The sequence below is a fragment of the Penicillium griseofulvum genome (genome assembly GCF_001561935.1).
Source record: "Penicillium griseofulvum strain PG3 chromosome Unknown contig_95, whole genome shotgun sequence".
NCBI classification, from domain to species: Eukaryota; Fungi; Ascomycota; class Eurotiomycetes; order Eurotiales; family Aspergillaceae; genus Penicillium; species Penicillium griseofulvum.
In genome coordinates this window covers 1,130,996-1,143,587 of record NW_024467454.1, presented here as the reverse complement: position 1 = coordinate 1,143,587, position 12,592 = coordinate 1,130,996, and the positions used below count along the sequence as shown (strand labels likewise).

Below are 12,592 nucleotides of genomic sequence, written 5' to 3'. Positions count from 1 at the left end.
CTTCAGCTGTTGTCGGTTTCTTTTTGGATGTGTTTGCAAAATTGTCTAGACCTCCAGGGCTTCCAGGCGGTATGCGGTACGCTTACGTCAGTGTATCTTTTTGAATAGGGAAATCAGGTGACTTATTGCACTATTGGTCGTTCTGATCCACCGGATTCCGCGCGACTCCTCTCTCTTGACCACCTCCTTGCCACGTGAGCAATCCATCTCGAACTTGTCCGCTACTCTACATCTTCCTAAAGAAGCACCTTTTCTTATTTCTAAATTTACCGCGAGGTAGATTCCTAAGTCGTTTGCATATCTTGATATCGGTTTCATCAAATTTCCAACTTTCGCATTTTCACGTCCCAATTTCGAATTCGGGGTTTCGCAGACAACGTGACCTGCGTCTTGTTGTTGTCGGGCAGGTGACTTCCTGTCAGGTGATAAAGAGAGATCATCCCAAGGTACGGCTCCATCAATACTCCATCTTCATCCAGACTTCCCCATGTCATTGCATGTCGCTTCGTGATCCTCGTCGCAAGTGGTGACCTTGACGATGATGCCCCCCTGTGTGACCTGCGCTGCCTGCAAGCCATCATGACGCGTTCTTGATGTCTTCAACCCCGATGTTTCGAGACATCGCATTATATGCGATCGCTTGACAGCGTCACTACCCCGTAGCACTATCTTCATGAACTGCCGCCCGCCAGAAAAAATTAATGGCGATGGCCGGACATGATCGGCCTCGACCTGGATGCCGTACGAGCGCGTCGGCTCCACGCGTCTGTTTACTTCGCGGGGTGTCCACTGATCTTCCCGGGACTCGATATGCCAGGCACAACTTACTGCAGGCTGCACTCACATCTCCAATCATATTGTTCTTTGTTCTCTTATTCTCCGAGACTTATTGCTTCACTTACTGGTTGCATGACTAACCACGACCACGAATAGGACGATCAATTTTAGAGCTCAGCATGTCTGATCCCACTATGAACAGCCCAGATAACGGCTCGCACAAGCGCAAGAGAGATGGCTCCGAGGACCTAGGTCCCGACCCTCAGCGTCTTAACCGCTCTTCCCACGGAAGCAACGGTAGCATGGATAACCAGCACAACTTTGGCCACGGAGGGCTTGGCAACTACGACCACGGACTTCCCAACACTGGGGCCGAACTCAACATTGATCAACAGATTCTTCAGCATGTTGGTCCGCAGAATGGTCTGTCTGACGATAACGCCTTGACCGCCAACGCCAAAGCTGCCCTGGCTGCACACACCCCTCAACACAAGTATCCCCCTCCTCCCGATTCCGGCTTCGATGCCAGCAACCTCACCCAAGGGCTGTCCTTTGGCGATGAGATGAATCAACCCCCCATGGGAGGCGGTCACAATCACAATTCAACTGCCGCTGCCGTCTACGCTGCACGCGAGGCTCAGAGCATGAACCAGAAGCCTACCGTTGGTTCCCCCGAATGGCACCAAATCCGCAAGAACAATCACAAAGAAGGTAATAACCACATTTCCGTCGCATTCGTCCTTCCATACTCATCCCTTCTTCTAGTTGAACGTCGCCGCCGCGAAGCTATTAATGAGGGTATCAACCAGATTGCTCGTCTTGTGCCCAACTGCGATAAGAACAAGGGCGCGATCCTGCAACGTGCTATTGAATACATCCTGCAGCTGCAGGAAGAGAAGAAGAACATCGACGAGCAATTCGAGAAACACAGTCTGACTGCTAACCATGCTATCGCCGAGATCAGCGGCTCGAACTCCAAGCTCAAGAACGAGGTCGCCCGTCGCAACAACATGGCCTTGAAGTGGCTGTCGCGTTGCCGTGATGCTGGCCTGGACTTTGATGACTACGAAGAGTCCAAAGAGATGGAGTCACTGGAGTTGGATTAGGCTTATCATCCTTATTCTTCTGCATGTGCTACGACTTGTTGCGTTCCGGAGGCCAAGACTTGAACATACCCTCATCTTTCTGTTTTTCAAATCTGCTATTCTGTTACCAGATCTTTTCTCTTATTACCATGTTTCCAATCGATGTGACCTCACCCATGACTTCTCATTACCCCCCCTTTCCCTCACGATGCCTGTCCCTGACAGACTGTCACATTGCCAATTAGCTACACTTATTACTTGTTTGCGCAATCTTCCCTGGTGCTGTTGCTTGCCTCTGATCATTCTCTGCTCACACATATCTACGGTCTTTGTACGCTACTCGGGCTTTATTCTGTGTTCTTTTTTTTTTTCTTTTCATCATTAATGGATTTGTGGGCTGGCGAATCTATGGCTGGGATGGGTTGCCCTGGAATGGAGCTGCGGATTGTTAGGTTTCTTTTTCGAATTGTTTTATCACACTTATCTCTTGACTTGCCCTTGTAGGAATCTGTTATAGTTGTATATTCAGGCGTGTACAATGGGCAAAAGGTGATATGACCTTTGCCAAGTTGGATCTGTTCTCTTGGATATGCAACACAATTGCTGTCATCCATTCAATACATCACTTCTATGTTGATGTTCAATGCACATCGCACTCTTCTAAAGAGGGAAATATCTAGAATCACCGGGGTTTAGGGAGAAGAATAAGCCCATTTTGCACTATATAATCTCCACTCACATCCTACATGGAGAGAAGTATAGGCGTTGGTTTTGTACTTATCGATCTCCGCAAAGCTCACAAATGGGTCCTGGCGCAAAGCCCAACCAGTAGTGGGCCGTGGGCCCAACCCCAGGCCCATTGTCTGTGCCCCAAGCCCGGTTTGTGCTTAACTACAGTCTTACGTTATCGGATTCCTTTTTAGAGGGTATGCAGGTTTCTGATATTATGCTATATGGTACTTACTAGATGGTAACCTAAGACAATCGAGTCCTATCTGACTACCTCCAAGGCTTTTGCGTCTATATGAAACACAGAAGTTCTTGTGAGTCGGACTCCGGCAAGATTATACATGCCAATTATGGGGTTGGTTATGCCTTTCATAACCTGAAGGATGCATATAGAGGTAAGAAATAGGAAGATAAGTACATTCATAGGCATCAAGATTTCCCGAGGTCAATATAAGACAATATAATAATCAGCCACTGAGTCACTGCGGACTCCGGAGATAACACAGCCATGATCAGCCCCTACCCCTCTATGATGTCAGACAACCCCTGGACATCTCTACTTAATCTCATCTATTTCCCTCTATCTCTTCTATCTATCATCATATATCATTTCAAAATGCCTTCCTATATTGTGAGTATCATACTTAGAAGATATACATCCTTGCTAACCCTGTTAGATCACGTGCAAGAAAGACGCAGACGACAGCCAGGTTGAGTCGTATGTATCTCACCCTGATATTTGAGATAGGCTGTACTAATACATGTATCTCCTTTAGCGTCAAGCAACATGCTAAGGACCAAGGTGGCTCTATCATACACGAGTACTCATTGATCAAGGGCTTTGCGTGAGTTATTTCGACGTCGTCTTCCAGCATGAGATGGCTAATGCCAAGTCTTGATATTCACAGCGTTACCTTCCCCGAGAATACGGTTCACAGCCTGGACACACACCCTCACGTCGAGAACGTCGAGGCCGACAGTGAAATGAGAACACAGTAGTTGTTCGCCAGACGTGTTGCGGACATAGCAGGAGTACCGATTTAGCGTGTTGCATCATAGCCCTTGTGTTATGTATACAGCTACGTCTTTACTAGCTAGAACGAGTTTACGATAGAGAAATGAGCCATACGTTCCAGAAAAATGTGACCTTGTAGATCGACCTATCAGATGAAATGATCTATATAACCTCTAACACATCCACCAAACCACCTCAATAAATAATATCAACAGAAGAAAATAAAGCTTCTCTCAACCTAAATTTACAAGTTCGTCGTAGCAGTAACCTCATTACCAGACGAAACCCCGACATTCTTAACAACAACACTCTTACCACTGGCACCGGTAATCCGCACATCAACAGTGCTAGTACCGAATCCAGCAGAGTTCTCAAAGAAGTTGTAGTACTGACGGGTAGTTCCGTGCCAAGTACTACCGCCATCAGTGCTAACCTCCAACGAAGCCACAGCCTCGTTGGCATTAACAACCTGCATCGAGAACCAGTACGCGGATGTACCCTCCTTGTTCTTGAGCTTGAGTGGTCCGTCCAGATCGCAAGAGACGTAGGACCAGGTGGTCTGGATGATACCGGCTGAGATGTCAGAGAGCTCGGCGAAGGCGTTCTGGAAGAGGTCGAGGTGGTTGCTTTCGCATTCGGGGCATTGATCGACGATCTGGGTTGCGTTAGTATTTGGAGATGGAATGGGAGAGGAAATACACGTACCATTGCTTTGATGGAGTTACCCTTGGGTCCGGTGACGGAGACACAGGCGCCGCAGTTGGCAGCGTCGTCCCAGCGCTGGAGAGAGAGGGCGGCGCCGAAGAGGTGGCTTGGGAGGGTGTAGCCGGAGAATGAGCATGTTCCGCCGCCGACGTTGCCGCCGTAGAAGGTGGCTTTTCCGGGGGTTCCGTTGGAGGGAGCGGTGGATGGGGACTTGGTGGAAGCGGGGGAAGTAGCAGACTTGGTGGTGGTGGGAGCTTCGACGGTTTCCTTGGGAGCTTGCACGGCGGCTTTGGTCGTGGGAGCTTCGACGGCGGTTTTAGTGGTGGTCTGCTCGGCAGGGGCCTTCACGACAGTAGTCGGCTGGACTGGGAGAGTCTCAAGGGAAGTAGTCGGGAGAACCACGGCCGGGGCAGTCGTATCAACCTTTGTCTCTGCAGTGGAAGTAGTCGATGCGGACACTGTGGACTGAGTGGTGGTAGACACGACAGCAGCCGTAGTGGACGATGAGGAAACTGTAGACTGAACAGAAGTCGTTGATGGATAGATGGTCTTGTAGTAGACGCTCATAGTGTAGCCCTTGGGGCAGTATCCGTTATCTTCACGGATGCCCAATGGGCCAGCGGACACAGTAGCAGCGCTGACAAGAGCGGCCACGGAGGCCAGGCGAAGATACTTCATTGTTGGATAGATCGAACGAATGAAGGGTTTTGTATAGACGAATGAATGGACAAGTCAGAAAATGACTTTTAAAAGCACTGTAAAGGAATGGACGTCTGGATAACGAATGCCAGATTCGAAAGAGTTACTGTTCCAGACAGGAATGTAAAGAGAGCAAAAGAAGGTATGGGGTGAGAAATGAGGGATAAGACATGGTATATAAGTCTAGGCGGTTAAATTCATCATATTCCTTATGGGTTGATAAAATAGTTTGATTTGATCTCAAGAACTACAAAAGGTGAAACATGGCGTGAATTGTTAGCCAGTGTAAATGCTTCGGAGAAACCGGAAATGGAAGTTGACCCATTTCACTAGACCATGTTAGGGCTAGTGGAAGTTCTTTAAATTAAAGAGGAAATTAGAGTGAGTCAAGATAAAATGAGCTATCGAGCATCCCACATAATCTCATTCAATCCAAGCAGCGCATCTGCACTGGCCTTTTTCGCCGACATAAATTCCTCTCGGCTTTCCGCCCCACGTGGACCACGGAGAATTTCAGAGAAGCAAAGCTCTACGAGAACCCGTAGCTCATCGTAGGTAAATGGCTCGCCATTACCAGCAGCCAAGGCTTTGTTGCCTTGGGATGCAAAAGCCTCCTTCTCTTCCTTGGCGTAGTCCAGGGTCTTCTCGGCTCCTTCAAGGAACCAGTCCAGGAACTTGGCACTGCGCGGTAGGGCAACAACTTCTTGAGCAGCCTGAGAGTGTAAATTTGTAGCCGAATCCGGAGAATCACCAGCTGGATCGATAATGATGTTCTTCAAATTTTGTTGAAGGACAAGTACATCAAGCTGCAATCGCAGCGCTCCATTCTCATTCATGGCCCCGATATACTGGGTGCAGGCAACAAAGACCCGATCGATAAACCGTGCCAAGCCCGATGTGATAAACCAGCGCTCAACAGATCCCAGATACGTCGAGATGTTGGTGTCGAATGCGATAAGATCATTATTGAGTGCGAGAATGGTGGGCGATGCAGCGGTTGGTTGATTCATGATAATGTGCCACCAGTTGTCCGTTGTATTCGGGGATGGAGTGACCGGTTCAGAGTTCCGCAAGTTAGGGGGGTTCGGTCCAGACATTGTTTTAGTCAACATGTGAATGATGCCACAGCGGATGTCGATATGCAGCGTCAGAATTGCAGTAGCTCCAAGCCGGTGCAAAGATTGAAGCGTCCCATCAAAGGCCACGGCAGTCTCGTGGTTGAGCGGTAGATGCACTGGAGTATTCATGCTATCGCGATTAGGCTTCATGGACCCGAACAGAGTCCACCTGCGAGACGGCCGGCCAGTTGCAGTTAAACTGGACGACTCGGCGTCCGCAGTATGTTCAACCACAAGCCGGATTTTCGCCAGGTGACTTGCAAGCCATTGCATGCTGTTGTACAGGAGTGAAAGGGAAATGACAGTTTTCGGGTCAGATATGATGTCGTAAGGCTCCAAGGGCACTTCCCCTGTTCGCTTGAGAAGAAGGTCGATTTCCGTATCAATCAGGGTCTGTTTCTTGTCCCCGGCACCTTTCCACAGTTCATCCACAACATCATATATGTCGCCCGATTCAGCAAAGGAAGCCGCGGCTTTCAGTTGAACCTCGCCTCCACGGTTCCGTGCAGAGACCTTTGTGACCATTGCTTTGTACCACCCACAGCACTTGTCATAATAGGTCACGATCTGGTCAATAAGAAGCTGCGTAAATGCCTGATCGTGTGGAATACTCGACAGCATTTTGCTAAACTCCCGGACAATGGACATGAATTTGACTGTTCCTTTGAAAATAGGCCGAGGAGAGGACTTAGTCCATTGGGGGTCTTCTGTAAACGCATCTGCGGAAATGAAACTGAGTGTGCAAAGATCCGTCACCGTTTCATCCAACTGGGGCAGGAAGACATTGACCATGAAGTCATCCAAAAAGGATGTCAAAGTGCCCATAGGAATATCCGAATCAACAGGAACGATATCCTTGAGCCGTTGAATAAAAGATAAAGAGGGAGGAAGAAGGATTCCCATATTGAAGACACTTGGTTCGAGCAAAATCTTATGCCCGGTTCCTGAGTTGCCTTTATTAGATTGCGTAGTATCATTTGTTGTGGCCTTTTGCCTTGACTTGGAAACAAGTCCAGGAACCGAGGACTTGAGGATTTCATCGAGTTCGTCCTGTTCAGCTTTCATCTCGGAATTATGCTCAATATCGGACAACTTAAACATTTTCTACAAAAGGGTCAGCTACTGAGAATAATGAAACGTTGGAAGGGACTGGCCATCTTTACCTTATTCTTATCGCGGTTGCCTGTGTATAGGTGACGTCGAGAGTCAGTCTCATCTGCTCTAGATCGAACAGATGAGTCCCCGTCGGTTGCGAGATAGTCGTGCATGAGAGATCGTATCTGGAAAAGCAAATTAGTATTCGCCACATCAGTCAAAGCCTATGGTGACTTACCTCGCTTTGTAGAAGTTTCCACAACTCCTTAAACCCGCCAGAAAGCGTCTCGCTTTTAACTAGACCTTCTCGTTCCACAATAGCCGCAACAACGTCGTGAAGAATACGATGACCTTCCGCGATTGCCTCAAACTTGGCATATAGTGCCCACAAAAACTCGGAAAGCACGTGGCCTCGTTTTTCAATGATCTCAGTCGGGAGACTTGACTGTTTATAGTTGTCCTGGGCCGAGAAGCTCTTGGTTGGCGCAGGATAGCGAGTATCAACCTCTGCGTTTGTCTTATCTACTACAGCGAACAGTTCGACCGGAAGACGCTGCTCAATTCTGTGAACTGCGACGTCAAGATGGCCCATCTTGTTCAGCGCCTCGATCAATAACTGAATGTAGGAAAACGTATCAGCCTCCGGGTTCCGAGAAGCGTCTTCAACCATAGGGGTCAACGGATCAAACTTGGCTAGGAAACTGTACACAGGCCGTTCCCAAGAGCGACTGCCAGACCAAGTAGATGTATTTACATCTTTTTCATCAGATGTGGGTGGCTTCCATCGGTCTGAGCAATAGGGTGATTTAAGGTATAAATGGTCGTGCAACTCCTCGATTAGGATGTCCGTGAGCGATGTTTCCTGGTTTATGAAATAAGCCCGAATATCGGATAAAGCACCGATGTCCTCCAGCTCCGAACGCCGTAGAACTCGGAGACCAGTATGAAGCACATCCACGGCTGCAAGGAAGCGCTTATCTGAAATCTGGGATTCCAATTTCTCGGGGAGGGATTGGATTTCCTCAATTTGAGTGAACAGCTGTACGATATCATCGTAGTTCTGAGACGATGTTGCGAGCCCTTTCAACTCGGGCTTAGTCGATATTAACCCGGATTTGGCTTGATCCAGGGCATTTCTCAGGCTGCGCACTCGAGTTTGCGAGGAAGATATATTGGATTGGATTTTGTGGTACGTTCCAATAGAACTGTTGAATCCCTGATGGTGTTCTATGACATGCAATTTTAGCATATGTCTGCCCTAAACACTCCAGATAGGACCTACCATTGACAATTGCCTTCAATGTCTTCTGGATGTCATTGTACATGTGCAAAAATTCCGGTTCGCGATCTGCTTTACCCAGTGTACTTGTATCCATCAAACTCAGAGCAACGTGTACTGGGATACACTCGGCATCGGTCATGAAGTCCCAGTCGCGCTGAATAGACTGGAGAATGGCTGCAGAAAGCGACCATATTAGCTATTGGGCCAGGTTAAGCAAAAGAAAAAAGCATACTTTCGATAGCCTGCGCCTCCCCCGAGTTATTGCTCCTCGTAGCTACAGGGGACGCATTCTGGCTCCTTTGGTCCCTCTGGTTTCTCGGGTCTCTTTGGCCTCTCGGGTCCCTCTGTGCTCTCGGATCTCTTTGGTCCCTTGGGTCCCGTTGACCTCCCCTGTTGTCCGCGTACCGACTCGCATCTCTAGACCGTTCCTCCTGGTACTTCCGATCGGGTTCTTGGTTCCTTGTGCGTGATCGCGAAGAGGCTTGCGAGGAGGGGTGTGAAGAAGGATGCGATGGGGGATGCGACGAGGGGTTCGAAGACGGTTGCGGAGAGGGTTGCTGCCAGTCCCGGTTCGATCGATCGCGCCGCCGCTCAGGCGACTGACTTGGCGCAGGAGATTGGCCTGGGGATAGAGCTGGTGGCTGAGGCGAGTCGGCGTAGAAACCACCGTATCCCCCGGGGCGACGATCTGAACGTCCACCTCCACCAGGTGGTGCGGCACCTCGTCCACCATATCCGCTTACCCCAGGGTTGCTGTTTCCACCGTATCCCCCATCATTGCCATCGTACCGGCCGGGAGCGGAGTACCCATAACCGTTGCCGTAACCGCCTGGGCCGCTCATTGCAATGATACCTCCTAATCACGGGGTGTTCCGGTTGAGTATGAAACGGTTGGTGGGCTGTGACAAGGGGCTGGCGTGGGGCTGATAGCCAGAATGTTTCGAACCTAGATCCTGTAAATTGCGCGACACAATTGGCAAGCAGCTGCGAGCATTCTTAGCTTGAAGGAGCGCTGGAAGCAGTTCAGCGCCGTTGTGGTTGTGATGAAACAAGCCGGGGGGAATGTCAGGCTCCACCAGAGCTTCCCGCATTCCGTTCCACTGACCAGTTGTCACTAAAGGTTACATCTCCCACTACATTGTCTATACTTCTTGCTAACAGCTATTTGGTGTTTTTATTCACTCTTAATTATTCGGTAGACATCATTGAAATAGCACATGTCCATTTAGGCTGTATTCTACATAATGCCACCTAATCCATAGTAGTGGGAGTAGGCGTGTCAACCCACGGATTATCAAAGATGCAATTCACTTATTTGGAGATGGGCTGGGTCTCACGCTCGAGCCACGAGCGTGTCAGGTCATCTGAATCGAAGAAATGCTTTGTCTTCGCCCAGATCTCAGCGTGGTAGTCATTCACCCACTTAAGCTCGGCGTCGCTCAACAGCGACGGCTCAATCAGGTTACGACCAATAGGAGTCATCGTAACATGCTCAAAGCCTAGCCATTGCTTGTCACCAAAGTTGTGGGCGGGTTTGACTTCGCGAGCCATGACAATGTCTAGAAAAAGCGGTATTAATATATGTCCAATTGTAGGCGGTAGGTAGGTCAACTCACTCTCAATTCGAATACCAAATTTGCCGTCCTCATAGTATCCGGGTTCTGTCAGAAATTAGTTCCAAACTGCAATAAATAGAGAAAAAGAAGACAAACCATCCGAGATAACATTTCCAGCCGCAATAGGGACCTCGGTATACTGAACCCGAGTTCCAATGCCAATGGGGCCCTCGTGAACATTCTAAAGAGAGATTAGACAAGTAGAAGGTGTCGGATCAGGGATTATACTCACTAGATAGGAGCCAACACCATGGCCTGTTCCGTGAAGGTAGTCCAATCCTTCTTTCCACAAGTGCTGGCGAGCCAACACGTCAATTGCAAAGCCACTGGTGCCCTTGGGGAATACTGCCATATCGATCCCAATAGTTCCCTTCAGCACCAACGTGAAAGCACGCTTCTCGAACTCTGTGGGAACGCCAAAGTGGAATGTTCTCGTGGTGTCAGTCGTTCCGTCGAGATATTGACAACCAGAGTCGCAGAGATAGATGGCGTTGGGATCGATGATGGAACAGCTTCCCTTCTGGGGGCTGTAATGAATGACGGCACCGTTAGGTCCAGTTGAAGAGATGGTATCGAAGGAGAGACCAGCGAACAAATCATGCTTAGAGCGGATCTGTTCCAACTTGTCAGCTCCATCAACTTCATCCATAACAGTCTTCTTGTTGACGAGTTCATTTTCAAGCCAAGCAAAGTACTCGGTTAAAGCAGCACCATCGCGAATATGGCAAGCCCGCATTCCTTCGAGTTCGACTTCATTCTTAACAGCCTTTGCATCCGCGACCGGGCTACGGGTCTCTTCGACCTTTCCCTCGCCGCCAAGGCTAAGGCTGAGAGCCCAAGAAGCCCTGTTCGACAACAAGAACTTAGCGGCGCTCTCACCCTCAGACTGACCTCTGGTGCTGAGGGCTTGAGCATCAGCAAAGATGGATTCGTATGGCTTGACGACAACATCTTGTCCCAAGTGGGCCTTGACCTCTGGGGTCAACTTGTCATCCTCGACGTAGATCTCAGCAGTGGTGGGCGTAATAACCGCATAAGAGAAAAACACGGGATTGTAGGGAATACTGCGCAGAGTTAGTCAATTGTCGATGGTGAATCGGGAGTAAAGACACCCTGCTTACTCGGTTCCTCTCAGGTTGAATAGCCAGGCAATCTCGTCGAGCATAGCTGCAATAGATTAGTCAATCTGCCGGGCTGGTTTATATGCGAGGCGACCTTACAGATGATAAAACCGGCCTTCTTCTTTGACTCAAGTTCCTTCCGCAGCTCGGCCACCTTCTCTTGGAACGGCTTGCCGGCATACTTCTCGGGGTGAACGCGCACTTTCTCGCTGGGGCGTGCGGGGCGTTCCTTTCCCCAAACCAAGTCGACCAAGTTCTCTGAGACTCCTACGAGGGATGAACCATTCTTTTTAAGGGTCTCTGCCAACTTCCGTGCACCGGCTAATCTGAATATTAGCGCCACTATGCACTTCCACATTCGAAGTAACACTCACACGCTGTGATTAAAGAGGGGTCAACACCAACGGCCTTGCCTCCTTGGGCCTCCTCCGTGGTCCTATCAACAAGATCAGTTCCCGTATAGATCATTCCACGTAACTTTAATCTCTTACCATTCCTGCCATGTGGGTACACCCTCGACTCCACCCTTCAAGAGCTGCCAGTTGTTGTCCAATTGTTTCGCAGCTTGGTTGAAGTATCGCCCATCGGTGGACAGTGCAGCTTTGCTCAAGGAGATGATCGCAGTACCAGCGGAGCCAGAGAATCCTGATATGAATTCTACGGAAATGTTAGCTGCCGGCGCGGGCAAACCAGCGGAAAGTGGGGGAGGGCGATCATTGACCTCGTCGGGCATCACACGGCGCAATGTACTCGGACTGGTGGCTATCTTCTGAGGGCACAACTATACAAACTGGTAAGTACAACTTGTTTAAACTCATGGCGACACAAATATGATGTCATACTGTAAACATCCACCTTGTGCTGCTGCATCAGCTGCCTCAGCTTCGACAAGCGTTCAGAGGTATCCACAGCCCCCATATCGATCGTGTAGCGTGGACCAAAAACAGAGAAGTATCTTGGGCGGGAGAGTGGCCTTAGCGATCGCAAAGATGTCCAAAGGCGTGGATGAGAGAGGGGCATGGACGGTCAAGGGATTCTCAACCTGTTAGCTTTCGAGAAGCTAAGCGAAGTAGGAAGGGACTGAAGTCAGATAAGTGCACGATAAGCTAATCCCGCAGGTCGTGTGTGCTTTTACAGGTTGGCTTTTGGCCATAGGGCGATCTTCGGAGTCACGGCTAAACACGGCCCACTTTGTGTTGTCATGTTTGCACTATCTATACTCATCCATACAACACACCTTTATACAATCACTTCTCAATTCTTCTTCTCGGTATTGATCTTATCTATCTTCGAGTGCAACATATGTACTTTATACTAAATTCTTTTTACCTAGGCTAAGCTTCATACCCG

The 12,592-nt window shown here is 49.2% G+C and overlaps 4 protein-coding genes across 4 annotated transcripts; 2 read left to right on the top strand and 2 right to left on the bottom strand.

Moving 5' to 3' along the window:
* Positions 1 to 956: 956 nt before the first annotated feature.
* On the top strand, positions 957 to 1,883 carry PGRI_059340 (basic helix-loop-helix domain-containing protein; the record flags this gene model as incomplete). The annotated part of the gene is made up of 1 exon (XM_040793647.1): positions 957 to 1,883. One exon carries the CDS (start codon positions 957 to 959, stop codon positions 1,881 to 1,883), a length of 927 nt encoding a protein of 308 aa, XP_040648502.1.
* Positions 1,884 to 3,207: 1,324 nt separating this feature from the next.
* On the top strand, positions 3,208 to 3,590 carry PGRI_059330 (Proteinase inhibitor, propeptide; the record flags this gene model as incomplete). The annotated part of the gene is made up of 4 exons (XM_040793646.1): positions 3,208 to 3,222; positions 3,269 to 3,309; positions 3,368 to 3,436; positions 3,500 to 3,590. 4 exons carry the CDS (start codon positions 3,208 to 3,210, stop codon positions 3,588 to 3,590), a joined length of 216 nt encoding a protein of 71 aa, XP_040648501.1.
* Positions 3,591 to 3,850: 260 nt separating this feature from the next.
* PGRI_059320 (putative extracellular cellulase CelA/allergen Asp F7-like) lies at positions 3,851 to 4,989 on the bottom strand (the record flags this gene model as incomplete). Its single annotated transcript, XM_040793645.1, has 2 exons — positions 3,851 to 4,261; positions 4,312 to 4,989. 2 exons carry the CDS (start codon positions 4,987 to 4,989, stop codon positions 3,851 to 3,853), a joined length of 1,089 nt encoding a protein of 362 aa, XP_040648500.1.
* A 422-nt stretch (positions 4,990 to 5,411) lies between these two features.
* On the bottom strand, positions 5,412 to 12,160 carry PGRI_059310 (exocyst subunit SEC8; the record flags this gene model as incomplete). The annotated part of the gene is made up of 15 exons (XM_040793644.1): positions 5,412 to 7,232; positions 7,292 to 7,408; positions 7,462 to 8,450; positions 8,506 to 8,679; positions 8,738 to 9,361; positions 9,843 to 10,064; positions 10,122 to 10,166; positions 10,218 to 10,302; positions 10,354 to 11,185; positions 11,243 to 11,288; positions 11,342 to 11,563; positions 11,617 to 11,678; positions 11,734 to 11,899; positions 11,964 to 12,023; positions 12,085 to 12,160. The coding sequence occupies 15 exons, from the start codon at positions 12,158 to 12,160 to the stop codon at positions 5,412 to 5,414; spliced, it is 5,541 nt and encodes a 1,846-aa protein (XP_040648499.1).
* Between the last annotated feature and the right edge of the window lie 432 nt (positions 12,161 to 12,592).